Here is a 14391-nt window from a genome sequence, read left to right on the forward strand (position 1 = left end):
TTCGACTTTAAAAATATGGGGTATTGTGTATAGGTCCGTGACACAGTCTCAATTGAATCCATTTAAAATTCAGGCTGTAACACAACAAAACATGGAAAAAGTCAAGGGGGGTGAATACTTTCTGAAGGCACTGTGTGTGTGTGTTTGTATCGTCTCACGTTGTCTCATTTTCTGGTAATGAGCTTATTTCCTTATTAATGTACAAGATTTAAAGGAGGAAGCGAGCGTTAAGTGAATGGCTGTCAGAAAGGAAGGACTGTGACAGAGGACAGACAGAAACTCCACTGGTCCGACTCATCACCTGAGGACCAGACCAGTCAGCTTGTTACCTGGAGAGGATACAAGAGGAAAACATACTATTGTATAAATTAACAATGGGACACATCTGATGTTCTGTCTAGTAGGTGCAGTTTGAATGCACAAAAATACCGTGACGAGATCCTGAGGCCCATTTTTCTTTAATGGTATCTGTGACCAACAGATGCATTTCTGTATTCCCAGTCATGTGAAATCCATAGATTAGAGACTAAGGGATTTATTTCAATTGGCTGATTTCCTTATATAAACTGTAACTCTTTATCTTTGAAATTGTTGAATGTTGCATTTAATTTTTGTTTTACATTATACGCTACTAAAAGCCCCGTCGAGTATCCTTCTACTCTAATAAAAGCCCCGTCTAGTATCCTTCTACTCTAATAAAAGTCCCGTCTAGTATCCTTCTACTCTAATAAAAGCCCCGTCTAGTATCCTTCTACTCTAATAAAAGCCCCGTCTAGTATCCTTCTACTCTAATAAAAGCCCTGTCTAGTATCCTTCTACTCTAATAAAAGCCCCGTCTAGTAACCTTCTACTCTAATAAAAGCCCCGTCTAGCAACCTTCTACTCTAATAAAAGCCCCGTCTAGTAACCTTCTACTCTAATAAAAGCCCCGTCTAGCAACCTTCTACTCTAATAAAAGCCCCGTCTAGTATCCTTCTACTCTAATAAAAGCCCCGTCTAGTATCCTTCTACTCTAATAAAAGCCCCGTCTAGTATCCTTCTACTCTAATAAAAGCCCCGTCTAGTATCCTTCTACTCTAATAAAAGCCCTGTCGAGTATCCTTCTACTCTAATAAAAGCCCCGTCTAGCATCCTTCTACTCTAATAAAAGCCCTGTCGAGTATCCTTCTACTCTAATAAAAGCCCCGTCTAGTATCCTTCTACTCTAATAAAAGCCCTGATTGAGGTCGAGAGACGTGCGTCCTCCGAAACACAACCCTGTTCCTTCGCCTGCTTAACCCGGAAGCCAGCCACACCAATGTGTCGGAGGAAACACTGTACAACTGGCGACCGTGTCAGTGTGCACTGTGCCCGCCACAGGAGTCGCTAGAGCGCGATGGGTCAAGGACATCCCTTCCGGCCAAAACCTACCCTAACCCGGGACGACGCTGGGCCAACCCGTGGGTCTCCCGGTCGCAGCCATCTGTGACAGAGCCTGGACTCGAACCAGGATCTCTAGTGGCACAGCTAGCAACTGTGATGCAGTGACTTAAACCACTGCGCCACACGGGAGGAGGCTGTTCATTTCTTTCCTCCTTAATGCATTTGAGCCAATCAGTTGTGTTTTGACAACGTAGTGTAGGTATACAGAAGATAGACCTATTTGGTAAAGGACCAAGTCCATATTATGTCAAGAACAGCTCAAATAAGCAAAGAGAAACGACAATCCATTATTACTTTAAGACATGTCAGTCAATCCGAAAATTTCAAGAACTCTGAAAGTTTCTTCAAGTGCAGTCGCAAAAACCATCAAGCGCTATGATGAAACTGGCTCTCATGAGGACCGCCACAGGAAAGGAAGACCCAGAGTTACCTCTGCTGCAGAGGATAAGTTCATTAGAGTTACGAGCCTCAGAAACTGCAGCCCAAATAAATGCTTCAGAGTTCAAGTAACAGACACATCTCAACATCAACTGTTCAGAGGAGACTGTGTGAATCAGGCCTTCATGGTCAAATTGCTGCAAAGAAACCACTACTAAAGGACACCAATAAGAAATAGAGACTTGCTTGGGACAAGAAACATGAGCAATGAACATTAGACCGGGAGTCCAAATTAGAAATGTTTGGTTCCAACCGCCGTGTCTTTGTGAGACGGAGAGGTGAACGGACAAACTCCACGTGTGGTTCCCACCGTGAAGCGTGGAGGAGGTGTGATGGTGTGGGGTTGCTTTGATGGTGCCACTGTCTGTGATTTATTTAGAATTAAAGGCTCACTTAACCAGCATGGCTACCACAGCATTCTGCAGCGATACGCCATCCTACCTGGTTTGGGCTTAAGGGGACTATCATTTGTTTTTCAACAGGACAATGACCCAACACACCTCCAGGCTGTGTAAGGGCTATTTGACCAAGAAGGAGAGGGATGGAGTGCTGCATCAGATGACCTGGCCTCCACAATCACCCGACCTCAACCCAATTCAGATGGTTTGGGATGAGTTGGACCATAAGTGCTCGGCATAAAGTTGGACCTTTAAGACTTTTGGAAAAGCATTCCAGGTGAAGCTGGTTGAGAGAACGCCATGAGTGTGTCATCAAGGGTGGCTACTTTGAAGAATCTCAAATATATTTTGATCTGTTAACACTTTGGTTACTACATGATTCTATATGTGTTATTTCATAGTTTTGATACCTACACTATTAGTCTACAATGTAGAAAACTGTAAAAATAATGACAAAAGGTGTCCAAACATTTGACTGGTAGTGCAGGAGACAGAACTGTATTAAGGCCCAGTACGGTCATGGATGTATGGGTCAGTATTCTTTCCGGTAAAATGTCTACATGGACCGTAAATGAACTCTGCTTCTTTTTCCTCATCATCATCATCATCAGAGCCAACACTCCTGTACTGGTACACTGCATGTGAAACTGAACATGACGCCACCTAGTGGATAAAACAAAAACCCAGGATGTGTTTGACCAAGTGTTGTTGGAAAGAGAAAGTTCCAGAACAGTTTCCATTACAGAGCTCCGCCACCCGATGAAGCAGATACTAAACAAAGCCAACTTTATTGAATGTTATATTACATCATTGGGGCATGAATGCATTTTCCACGTGTACAAATTATGCTGAGGAGTTTAATGTGAATTAGAAAACAAAGTCACGTTTCAGCTTGGATCATCGCTGTCAAAAATGATGGGTTTGATGAGCCAAAAACAAAGCATTGATTAGAGCTAGAAGAGACGAATGCTACAGACCCAACACCAGATCAGGGATCAACCTCACAGCTGGGAATGGCCATCTGCTCCATTCTAGCCAACATTCAATTAGAAACTAAAAGGAAACAATGAAAGAGATTGTGTCTATTTCTAGGTCATCCACTGGGAGAAACTGGAAACTAGGATGAAAGATCAACCAAAGAGACATTAGGCATTTAACAAGAGGGGTTTGTTTTCTGTTTGAGGGTGTGGATCAGAGAGAGAGAGAGAGAGAGAGGGGTTTGTTTTCTGTTTGAGGGTGTGGATCAGAGAGAGGGGTTTGTTTTCTGTTTGAGGGTGTGGATCAGAGAGAGGGGTTTGTTTTCTGTTTGAGGGTGTGGATCAGAGAGAGAGAGAGAGGGGGTTTGTTTTCTGTTTGAGGGTGTAGATCAGAGAGAGGGGTTTGTTTTCTGTTTGAGGGTGTAGATCAGAGAGAGGGGTTTGTTTTCTGTTTGAGGGTGTGGATCAGAGAGAGGGGTTTGTTTTCTGTTTGAGGGTGTGGATCAGAGAGAGAGAGAGAGGGGGTTTGTTTTCTGTTTGAGGGTGTAGATCAGAGAGAGGGGTTTGTTTTCTGTTTGAGGGTGTGGATCAGAGAGAGGGGTTTGTTTTCTGTTTGAGGGTGTGGATCAGAGAGAGGGGTTTGTTTTCTGTTTGAGGGTGTGGATCAGAGAGAGGGGTTTGTTTTCTGTTTGAGGGTGTAGATCAGAGAGAGGGGTTTGTTTTCTGTTTGAGGGTGTAGATCAGAGAGAGGGGTTTGTTTTCTGTTTGAGGGTGTGGATCAGAGAGAGGGGTTTGTTTTCTGTTTGAGGGTGTGGATCAGAGAGAGGGGTTTGTTTTCTGTTTGAGGGTGTGGATCAGAGAGAGGGGTTTGTTTTCTGTTTGAGGGTGTGGATCAGAGAGAGAGAGAGAGGGGGTTTGTTTTCTGTTTGAGGGTGTAGATCAGAGAGAGGGGTTTGTTTTCTGTTTGAGGGTGTGGATCAGAGAGAGGGGTTTGTTTTCTGTTTGAGGGTGTGGATCAGAGAGAGAGAGAGAGGGGGTTTGTTTTCTGTTTGAGGGTGTAGATCAGAGAGAGGGGTTTGTTTTCTGTTTGAGGGTGTGGATCAGAGAGAGGGGTTTGTTTTCTGTTTGAGGGTGTGGATCAGAGAGAGGGGTTTGTTTTCTGTTTGAGGGTGTAGATCAGAGAGAGGGGTTTGTTTTCTGTTTGAGGGTGTGGATCAGAGAGAGAGGTTTGTTTTCTGTTTGAGGGTGTAGATCAGAGAGAGGGGTTTGTTTTCTGTTTGAGGGTGTAGATCAGAGAGAGGGGTTTGTTTTCTGTTTGAGGGTGTGGATCAGAGAGAGGGGTTTGTTTTCTGTTTGAGGGTGTGGATCAGAGAGAGGGGTTTGTTTTCTGTTTGAGGGTGTAGATCAGAGAGAGGGGTTTGTTTTCTGTTTGAGGGTGTGGATCAGAGAGAGAGGTTTGTTTTCTGTTTGAGGGTGTAGATCAGAGAGAGGGGTTTGTTTTCTGTTTGAGGGTGTAGATCAGAGAGAGGGGTTTGTTTTCTGTTTGAGGGTGTAGATCAGAGAGAGGGGTTTGTTTTCTGTTTGAGGGTGTAGATCAGAGAGAGGGGTTTGTTTTCTGCATTGACAGTTTGCCTTAAACAAGGAACATAGCTGGGGTCTTCAGTGGGAGTCCGGATCAGATGCCAGAGTCTACATCGACCAGCTCTGGGGGCATTGGTGATTTGGGATGTTTACTCTCAAAATGCTGCTTGAAGGTTTTGGGGTCCGGCATCTGTGACTGTAGAGGCAATACAGAGGACAGGGGCCTTAATCATTTGCATTCAACTTATTTCATAGGATTATGTTGCTATTTCAACTGAAAAAAGGGTCAAATACAACAACAATTGTGTTAAGTAACAAACCATAAAAAATAATGCATGATTGAGAAATCTGGTTGGAAAACAAGAGCTGCTGTATTTGGGAAACTGTATGAACAGAGCTACAGTGGATCGGCGGCTACGCCCGGGCCACAGTGGATCGGCGGCTACGCCCGGGCCACAGTGGATCGGCGGCTACGCCAGGACCAAGGTGGATCGGCGGCTACGCCAGGACCAAGGTGGATCGGCGGCTACGCCCGGACCACAGTGGATCGGCGGATACGCCCGGACCACAGGGGATCGGCGGATACGCCCGGACCACAGGGGATCGGCGGCTACGCCCGGACCACAGGGGATCGGCGGCTACGCCCGGAATACAGTGGATCGGCGGCTACGCCCGGAATACAGTGGATCGGCGGCTACGCCCGGAATACAGTGGATCGGCGGCTACGCCCGGAATAGTGGATCGGCGGCTACGCCCGGAATACAGTGGATCGGCGGCTACGCCCGGAATACAGTGGATCGGCGGCTACGCCCGGAATACAGTGGATCGGCGGCTACGCCCGGAATAGTGGATCGGCGGCTACGCCCGGAATACAGTGGATCGGCGGCTACGCCCGGAATACAGTGGATCGGCAGCTACGCCTGGAATACAGTGGATCACCATGGTCATATTCACCAGACAAACAGAAGAAAACAGACTGAAAAAGGGGAGGAACAACCTTTCTTCTTTCCAAAAAGAAAACGTATGTTTTCCATTGAAAAACAGCACTACGTTTTACACTAATGAATACGACCCGTTGATCTTGCAACCCAACATCAAAATGGTTCGTAGTCCCGGATGGAAAAGCAACCACTTTTCTTTTAGGAACTCACCAGGCAGACACCGCAGGTGTGCACTAAAGCTGCCTTCGCGGCCGTCTTCTGATCATGTCCCTTGGCCTTCTTGGCTTCCGCTTGTTTCTTGGCATTCTTCTGCTGAGACTGGACTTTTTGATGACCACGTGCCATGTCTGGTCCTAGAGCTGGAGGTACAAGCCAACAGGCTGGGTGAGTGTTACTGAATAGGTTATTATCAATAAAACCTTACACTACGCTGCAGTGTGTGTTGGTGGGGGCGCTGTGTGTGTTGGTGGGGGCGCTGTGTGTGTTGGTGGGGGCGCTGTGTGTGTGTGTTGGTCATGGCGCTGTGTGTGTTGGTAGGGGCGGGGCTGTATGCGCGCGTTGGTGGGGGCGCTGTGTGTGTTGGTGGGGGCGCTGTGTGTGTGTGTTGGTCATGGCGCTGTGTGTGTTGGTAGGGGCGGGGCTGTATGCGCGCGTTGGTGGGGGCGCTGTGTGTTGGTGGGGGCGCTGTGTGTGTTGGTGGGGGCGCTGTGTGTGTTGGTGGGGGGCGTGTTGGTGGGGGGGGCGCGTTGGTGGGGGGCGTGTTGGTGGGGGCGCTGTGTGTGTGTTGGTGGGGGGCGCGTTGGTGGGGGCGCTGTGTGTGTTGGTGGGGGCGCTGTGTGTGTTGGTGGGGGCGCTGTGTGTGTGTGTTGGTGGGGGCGCTGTGTGTGTGTTGGTAGGGGCGGGGCTGTATGCGCGCGTTGGTGGGGGGCGTGTTGGTGGGGGCGCTGTGTGAGTGTGTTGGTCATGGTGCAGTGTGTGTTGGTGGGGGCGCTGTGTGTGTTGGTGGGGGGCGCGTTGGTGGGGGGCGTGTTGGTGGGGGGCGTGTTGGTGGGGGCGCTGTGTGAGTGTGTTGGTCATGGTGCAGTGTGTGTTGGTGGGGGGCGTGTTGGTGGGGGCGCTGTGTGTGTTGGTGGGGGGCGCGTTGGTGGGGGGCGTGTTGGTGGGGGCGCTGTGTGTGTGTTGGTGGGGGGCGCGTTGGTGGGGGGCGCGTTGGTGGGGGGCGCGTTGGTGGGGGGCGTGTTGGTGGGGGGCGCTGTGTGTGTGTTGGTGGGGGGCGCGTTGGTGGGGGGCGCTGTGTGTGTGTTGGTGGGGGGCGCGTTGGTGGGGTGTGTGAGTATTAAGTATCCAGTGGTGTAAAGTACTTCAGTAAAAATACTTTAAAGTACTACTTAAGTAGTTTTTTGTGGTATCTGTACTTTACTATTTATATTTTTGACAACTTTAACTTCACTACATTCCTAAATAAAATAATGTACTTTTTACTTAATACATTTTCCCCTGAACCAAAAGTACTCGAAACATTTTTAATGCTTAGCAGGACAGGAAAACAGTCCAATTCACACACTTATCAAGAGAACATCCCTGGTCATCCCTACTGCCTCTGATCTGGCGGAATCATTAGACACATATGCTTTGTTTGTAAAATGATGTCTGAGTGTTGGAGTGTACCCCTGGTTTGCTTAATATAAGGAATTTGAAATACTTTTACTACCTCAGTATATTTTAAACCAAATACTTTTTGACTTTTACTCAAGTTGTATTTTACTGGGTGACTTACTTTACCTGGAGACATTTTCTATTAGGGTATCTTTACTTTTACTCAAGTATGACAATTGGGTACTTTTCCCACCACTGTAAGTATCTAATTTGCATAAAGTAGTACAGTGTTCCCAAACTGGCGGCCTGAGAGCCAAATTTGGCCCGTAGGTGGTTGTGTTTGCCCCCCCAAGTTTTCTGAGCAATTTCTTTGATATTTGAAAAAAAATGATTTCTAATTTTCATTGTTGGACATAAGAATCTGTTCTGAAGTATTCCCACACATAGAGAAACACGTGATTGTATACAAATGTAAGCAAGGTTTGACATGATTGTTTTTGTGAACTATTATATCCATTTGGGCTTCTTGCGATCAATTTGCAGTCTACAAATGATTTGTAATTATGTTCCAGCCCCCCGACAATCCGCTCAAGAAAAAAAAAACTGCCGCTGCTTAATCTAGTTGATAGTATAGAAGTAGTATAAAAAGTTATATTGTAATTTCAGATTTTTTTTCAAATTGTTGTGTGAGTGTTGGTGCTGTGTGAGTAGGGTGGGATGTGTGTTTTAAGTATTTCATTTGCATAAAGTAGTATAAAAAGCTGTTTTCTAAATTCATAAATTGTTTCAAACTTCTGTATAAAGCATTTTCACCCTACTTTACATTATTATTGGTATAAATAATAACCAACCTACTTTACATTGGACTGAAATTACTGTAAGTATGTATTCTGTACTGCCTCATTTGCAAAGTAATGTGCATACTACAGCATTTCAGAACATGGCCAGGGCGATATAAATGATTTATTGATGGAACCATGTGCCTGAGCTTGATCTGTTAACGTTAGCACAGGTGAACATTGTAAACTCATCCACAGGAGCTACAAAAAGTATGCTTAGAAAGTATGCATAGCTAGCTAGGTTACGGTCTGATCCACGAGGATATAGTTAGCCAGTAGGTAGCTAAGTGGTTAGCTAGCTAAATAGTATTCACATAGCTCTGGTCCATCGGCCGACGAAAACTGCTCGTTGGGACGATACGACGCATGCGTGTGGTTCAACGCTAATCCGTCAATTTCGCATTTTGGACGACACCCTTCGCGCAGTGAAAACAATCTTCTCAAGTAACATCGGTACTTTAGGCAGTTACGAAAGTATATTGAATATCCAGTCATTAAACAAAAACGGAAAGGGCAGAGGTAACTAATTGTCGTCGCGCGATGGATTAGAGCTAGTACGGACATAACCAGACAACTTGGCTAGTTAACGTTGGTTAGCTGGCTAGGTTAGCTAGCTAAACATATAGCTACCTAGTTATCTAGCTAGATATGGGTGATTAACCAAATACACCACACTGTGATGACTCACAAAACTAGTGAGAGAACGTTAGTTATCAGTAACGTTATCTTTGACTGAACGGCGGTTGATCGTTTGCTAGCTAAATAATTAGCGCTAGCTCTGTTGTTAGCAAACATGCTAGCTTCCAGCTGACCATATGGCAGACTGGCTAGCTAGCAACATTCCGGTTTGTAGTTGATAAAGGCATACTGTTACATACGATAAGGTGCGCTAATGCTAGATTACCCTAAATAAATACGAATTGTCGAATAAATGTGGCTGCTAGCAAGATACTATACATTACCTCAGTCTTGGCAAAAAGGTCTGGATGGCAACGCTGTTCAAAGGCTTCACGAAAATGTGGCACACAGCACCGCTGATATGGTTAGCCAAGCTAGCTACTCCTTCTTCTTCGGTATTACGGCGGTCCGCAAACAAATCTTATAGGTGCATGCCGCCACCTACTGTATTGGCTGTGTATCAGCCTGCTATTCTGTATGCATTCGTTACACTTTATGAAAAAATTGTCGCCTCATCACTAGTCCACTACTTGGCCCTGGCTGATCCTACACCAGGCCAGCAGCCTGGGAGGACTGGACACTATCGTTCAAAACACCTTGCAATTCTTCTGCAGTAAAATGTTGTACACCCATGTACTTCTTTGCAGCTGCCACCACAACATCTATCCTCTGTAATTTTTTCATTCCTGCGGTACAGTTAACAACCATGGCCATCAACGCCAAAAAACAAACCTTACTGAAGCACATGTTACTCCTAACTCTCTATTGACCTCAGCCTACTCACAGGGATCCTCTTAGGATCCCTCACTCTGGACCCATCTTCCTCTACTGCTCTCTTTACTGCCTCAGCATACAACATCTTCTGTACTACTTTGATCCTGGCAACCTCAACCTGACTTTCTATCACTGGACCCCTCTGATCTCCAGCACCATACAGTTTACACACACAACTTTGTCTAACGATACTACACATTCCTTTGTATCATGTCCGCCTGCACACTTCTCACATATAGTAATCTCCCTCCTACACACTGCTGCCACATGACCATAAGCTTGACACCTGAAACACTGTAATGGGTTCGGGACAAAGCACTCACAGTCGTAGTCCCCAGTCGCGTGGTGCGGAGTGCACGCTCCCTCTAGACGGCAGAAACGCAAAAATAACAACACAATTCCACTTCGAGTCACTTTTACCGACCCAACCTTCCCCAACCTCTTGTCCACCTAACCTGACACATCATATGGATCAGTCAGAAGGCAAGGATCCATTCTCTCTGAAAACCTCAATCCCACTGGGGGAAAAAAAGATATTCATCACCATGAGAACAAGGCTCAAACTCGGTGGTCTTCACTGCAACTGCCACCGCTGTTAATTCATACTCTCATCATGTTCAATTGTCTTCTGCAGCAGTCCATATTTACTCTAAATGTGATCCACTTTCTTCCAACCTCCATGGGTTTCCCTGACTCCATCTCCAAGTCCGACAATCATTTGGGCGAACCCGCCATCTTGTCATCTTGTCATTCCAAGCTAGCTAGCTGGCTGTCCAACATATTTGTCACATGACTCTTTGTGGCAAATGAATCAATTCAATTTAAGGGTTAACATAAGTTAACATTGCCAAAGCAAGTGAAGCAGATAATAAACAAAAGGGAAATAAACAATAAAATGAACATTAAACATTACACTCACCGAAGTTCCAAAACAATAAAGACATTTCAAATGTCATATTATGTCTATATACAGTGTTGTGATGATGTGCAAACAGTTAAAGTACAAAAGGGAAAATAAATAAACATAAATATAGGTTGTATTTACAATGGTGTTTGTTCTTCATTGGTTGACATTTTCTTGTGGCAACAGATCACAAATCTTGCTGCTGTGATGGCACACTGTGGAATTTCACCCAGTAGATATGGGAGTTTATCAAGATTGGGTTTGTTTTCGAATTCTTTGTGGGTCTGTGTAATCTGAGGGAAGTACGTCTCTCTAATATGGTCATACATTTGGCAGGAGGTTAGGATGTGCAGTTCAGTTTCCACCTCATTTTGTGGGCAGTGTGCACATAGCCTGTCTTCTCTTGAGAGCCAGGTCTGCCTACGGCGGCCTTTCTCAATAGCAAAGCTATGCTCTCTGAGTCTGTACATAGTCAAAGCTTTTCTTAAGATTGGGTCAGTCACAGTGGTCAGGTATTCTGTTTTGTGCTTCTAGTTCCAACAATGCAGTAATATCTAACAAGTAACCTAACAAATTCACAACAACTAAATTTCACAACTACTACCTTATACACACAAATGTAAGGGATGAATAAGAATATGTGCATAAAGATATATGGATGAGCGATGGCCATATGGCATAGGCAAGATGCAGAAGATGGTTTAGAACAGTATATACATATGAGATGAGTAATGTAGGCTATATAAACATAAAGTGGCATTGTTTAAAGTGACTAGTGATACCTTTATTAAGTCCATTTATTAAAGTGTCCAGAGATTTGAGTCTGTAAGTTGACAGCAGCCTCTCTGTGTTAGTGATGGCTGTTTAACAGTCTGATGGCCTTGAGATCAAAGCTGTTTTTCAGTCTCTTGGCCCCTGCTTTGATGCACCTGTACTGACCTCGCCTTCTGGATGATATAGGGGTGAACAGGCAGTGGCTCGGGTGGTTGTTGTCCTTGATGATCTTTATGGCCTTCCTGTGACATCGGGTGGTGTAGGTGTCCTGGAGGGCAGGTAGTTTGCCCCCGGTGATGCGTTGGGTAAACCGCACCACCCTCTGGAGAGCCTTACGGTTGTGGGCGGTGCAGTTGCCGTACCATGAGGTGATACAGCCCAACAGGATGCTCTCAATTGTACATCTGTAAAAGTTTGTGAGTGTTTTAGGTGACAACCCAAAACATTTTAGCCTCCTGAAGTTGAAGAGGCATTGTTGCGCCTTCTTCACGACACTGTCTGTGTGGACCATTTCAGTTTGTCCGTGATGTATACGCCAAGGAACTTAAAAAACCTTTCCACCTTCTCCACTACTGTCCCGTCGATGAGGGAGGGGGGGTGCCCCTCTGCTGTTTCCTGAAGTCCACAATCATCTCCTTTGTTATGTTGACGTTGAGTGAGAGGTTATTTTCCTGACACCACACTCCGAGGGCCCTCACCTCCTCCCTGTAGGCCGTCTCGTCGTTGTTGGTAATCAAGCCTACCACTGTAGTGTCGTCTGCAAACTTGATGATTGAGTTGGAAGCGTGCATGGCCACGCAGTCGTGGGTGAACAGGGAGTACAGGAGAGGGCTGAGAACGCACCCATGTGGGGCCCCAATGTTGAGGATCAAGGAGGTGGGGATGTTGTTTCCTACCTTCACCACCTGGGGGCGGCCCGTCAGAAAGTCCAGGACCCAGTTGCACAGGGCAGGGTTGAGGCCCAGGGACTCCAGCTTGATGATGAGCTTGGAGGGTACTATGGTGTTGAATGCTGAGCTATAGTCAATGAACAGCATTCTTACATAGGTATCCCTCTTGTCCAGATGGGTTAGGACAGTGTGCAGTGTGATTGCGTCGTCTGTGGACCTATTGGGTCGGTAAGCAAATTTGAGTGGGTCTAGGGTGTCAGGTAGGGTGGAGGTGATATGATTCTTGACTAGTCTCTCAAAGCACTTCATGATGTACAGAAGTGAGTGCAACAGGGCGATAGTCATTTATTTCAGTTACCTTAGCTTTCTTAGGATCAGGAACAATAGTGGCCATCTTGAAGCATGTGGAGACAACAGACTGGGATAGAGATTGAGTGAATATGTCTGTAAACACACCAGCCAGCTGGTCTGCGCATGCTCTGAGGACACGACTTGGGATGCCGTCTGGGCCGGCAGCCTTGCGAGGGTTAACACGTTTAAATGTTTTACTCACGTTGGCCACGGAGAAGGAGAGCCCACAGGCTTTGGTAGCAGGCCGTGTCGGTGGCACTGTATTGTCCTCAAAGCGAGCAAAGAAGTTGTTTAATTTGTCTGGGAGCGAGACGTCGATGTCCGCGACGGGGCTGGTTTTCCCTTTGTAATCCGTGATTGACTGTAGACCCTGCCACATAGCGAAATGCTTGTGCTTCTAGTTCCCGACAATGCAGTAATAACCAATGAGTAATCTAACCTAACAATTCCACAACTACTACCTTATACACACACAAGTGTAAAGGGATAAAGAATATGTACATAAAGATATATGAATGAGTGATGGTACAGAACGGCATAGGCAAGATGCAGTGGATGGTATAGAGTACAGTATATACATATGACATGAGTAATGTGGGGTATATAAACATAAAGTGGCATAGATTAAAGTGGCTAGTGATACATGTATTACATAAAGATGGCAAGATGCAGTAGATGATATAGAGTACAGTCATCATCAAGGACAACAACCACCCGAGCCACTACCTGTTCACCCTGCTATCATCCAGAAGGCGAGGTCAGTACAGGTGCATCAAAGCAGGGACCGAGAGACTGAAAAACAGCTTCTATCTCAAGGCCATCAGACTGTTTAACAGCCACTAACATTTAGTGGCTGTTCATTGACTACATCTCGTGTTTGAGCCGTTAAATTGCTACTCTATTTTGTCTCTATACTGACGCTCTGCTTGTTTGATTGCCTTGCGGAGGGAATAGCTGCACTGTTTGTATTTGGCCATGTTTCTAGTCGCCTTGCCACGATTAAAAGCAGTGGTTAGCGCTTTCAGTTTTGCGCAAATGCTGGCATCAAGCCACAGGTTCTGGTTATAAAATGTTTTAATAGTCACCGTGGGTACAACATCACCGATGCACTTGCTGATAAACTCGCTCACCGAGTCAGCGTATTCATCAATGTGGTTGTCCGACTCTATCCGGAACATATCCCAGTCCACGTGATCAAAGCAATCCTGAAGCGTGGAATCCGATTGGTCAGACCAGCGTTGTATTGACCTGAGCACGGGCGTTTCCTGTTTTAGTTTCTGTCTATGGGCTGGGAGCAACAAAATGGAGTCATGGTCAGATATGCCGAAGGGAGGGCGCGAGAGAACCTTGTACGCATCGTGGAGGTTAGAGTAGCAATGATCCAGAATGCTAGCAGCCGTGTGGCGCATTCGATATGCTGATAGAATTTAGGAAGTCTCGTTCTCAGGTTAGCTTTGTTAAAATCCACGGCTACAATATGTGCAACCTAAGGATATATGGTTTCCACATAGAGTCCAGTGAAATTCTTTCAGGGGCGTCGAGGTATCTGCTTGGGGGGGATATACACGGCTGTGACTATAATCGAAGAGAATTCTCTTGGAAGATAATGCGGTCGGCATTTGATTGTAAGGAATTCAATGTCAGGTGAAAAACAGGTCTTGAGTTCCTGTATGTTGTTGTGATTACACCATGAGTCGTTAATCATGAGGCATACACCCCCACCCTCCTTCTTACCAGAGAGATGTTTGTTTCTGTCGGCGCGATGCGTGAAGAAACCGGGTGGCTGTACCAACTCAGACAACATATCCCGAGAGAGCCATGTTTCCGT

General features: G+C 45.9%; 1 protein-coding gene across 2 annotated transcripts; it reads right to left on the reverse strand.

The window, feature by feature from the left end:
- Nucleotides 1-3027: 3027 nt before the first annotated feature.
- Nucleotides 3028-9271, reverse strand: LOC129858318 (zinc finger protein 706-like). 2 transcript variants are annotated; one of them, XM_055927468.1, is made up of 3 exons: nucleotides 9155-9271; nucleotides 5968-6137; nucleotides 3028-5012 (listed from the first exon to the last, which is right to left on the reverse strand). In XM_055927468.1, the coding sequence occupies exons 2-3, from the start codon at nucleotides 6100-6102 to the stop codon at nucleotides 4911-4913; spliced, it is 237 nt and encodes a 78-aa protein (XP_055783443.1). In that variant the 5' UTR covers nucleotides 6103-6137; nucleotides 9155-9271; the 3' UTR covers nucleotides 3028-4910. The 2 variants fall into 2 exon arrangements, with proteins under 2 accessions (XP_055783443.1, XP_055783442.1); XM_055927467.1 differs by having other exon boundaries at nucleotides 5968-6116; nucleotides 9155-9268.
- Between the last annotated feature and the right edge of the window lie 5120 nt (nucleotides 9272-14391).

Source organism: Salvelinus fontinalis, chromosome 6, assembly GCF_029448725.1.
Source record: "Salvelinus fontinalis isolate EN_2023a chromosome 6, ASM2944872v1, whole genome shotgun sequence".
In the NCBI taxonomy this organism is placed as follows: Eukaryota; Metazoa; Chordata; class Actinopteri; order Salmoniformes; family Salmonidae; genus Salvelinus; species Salvelinus fontinalis.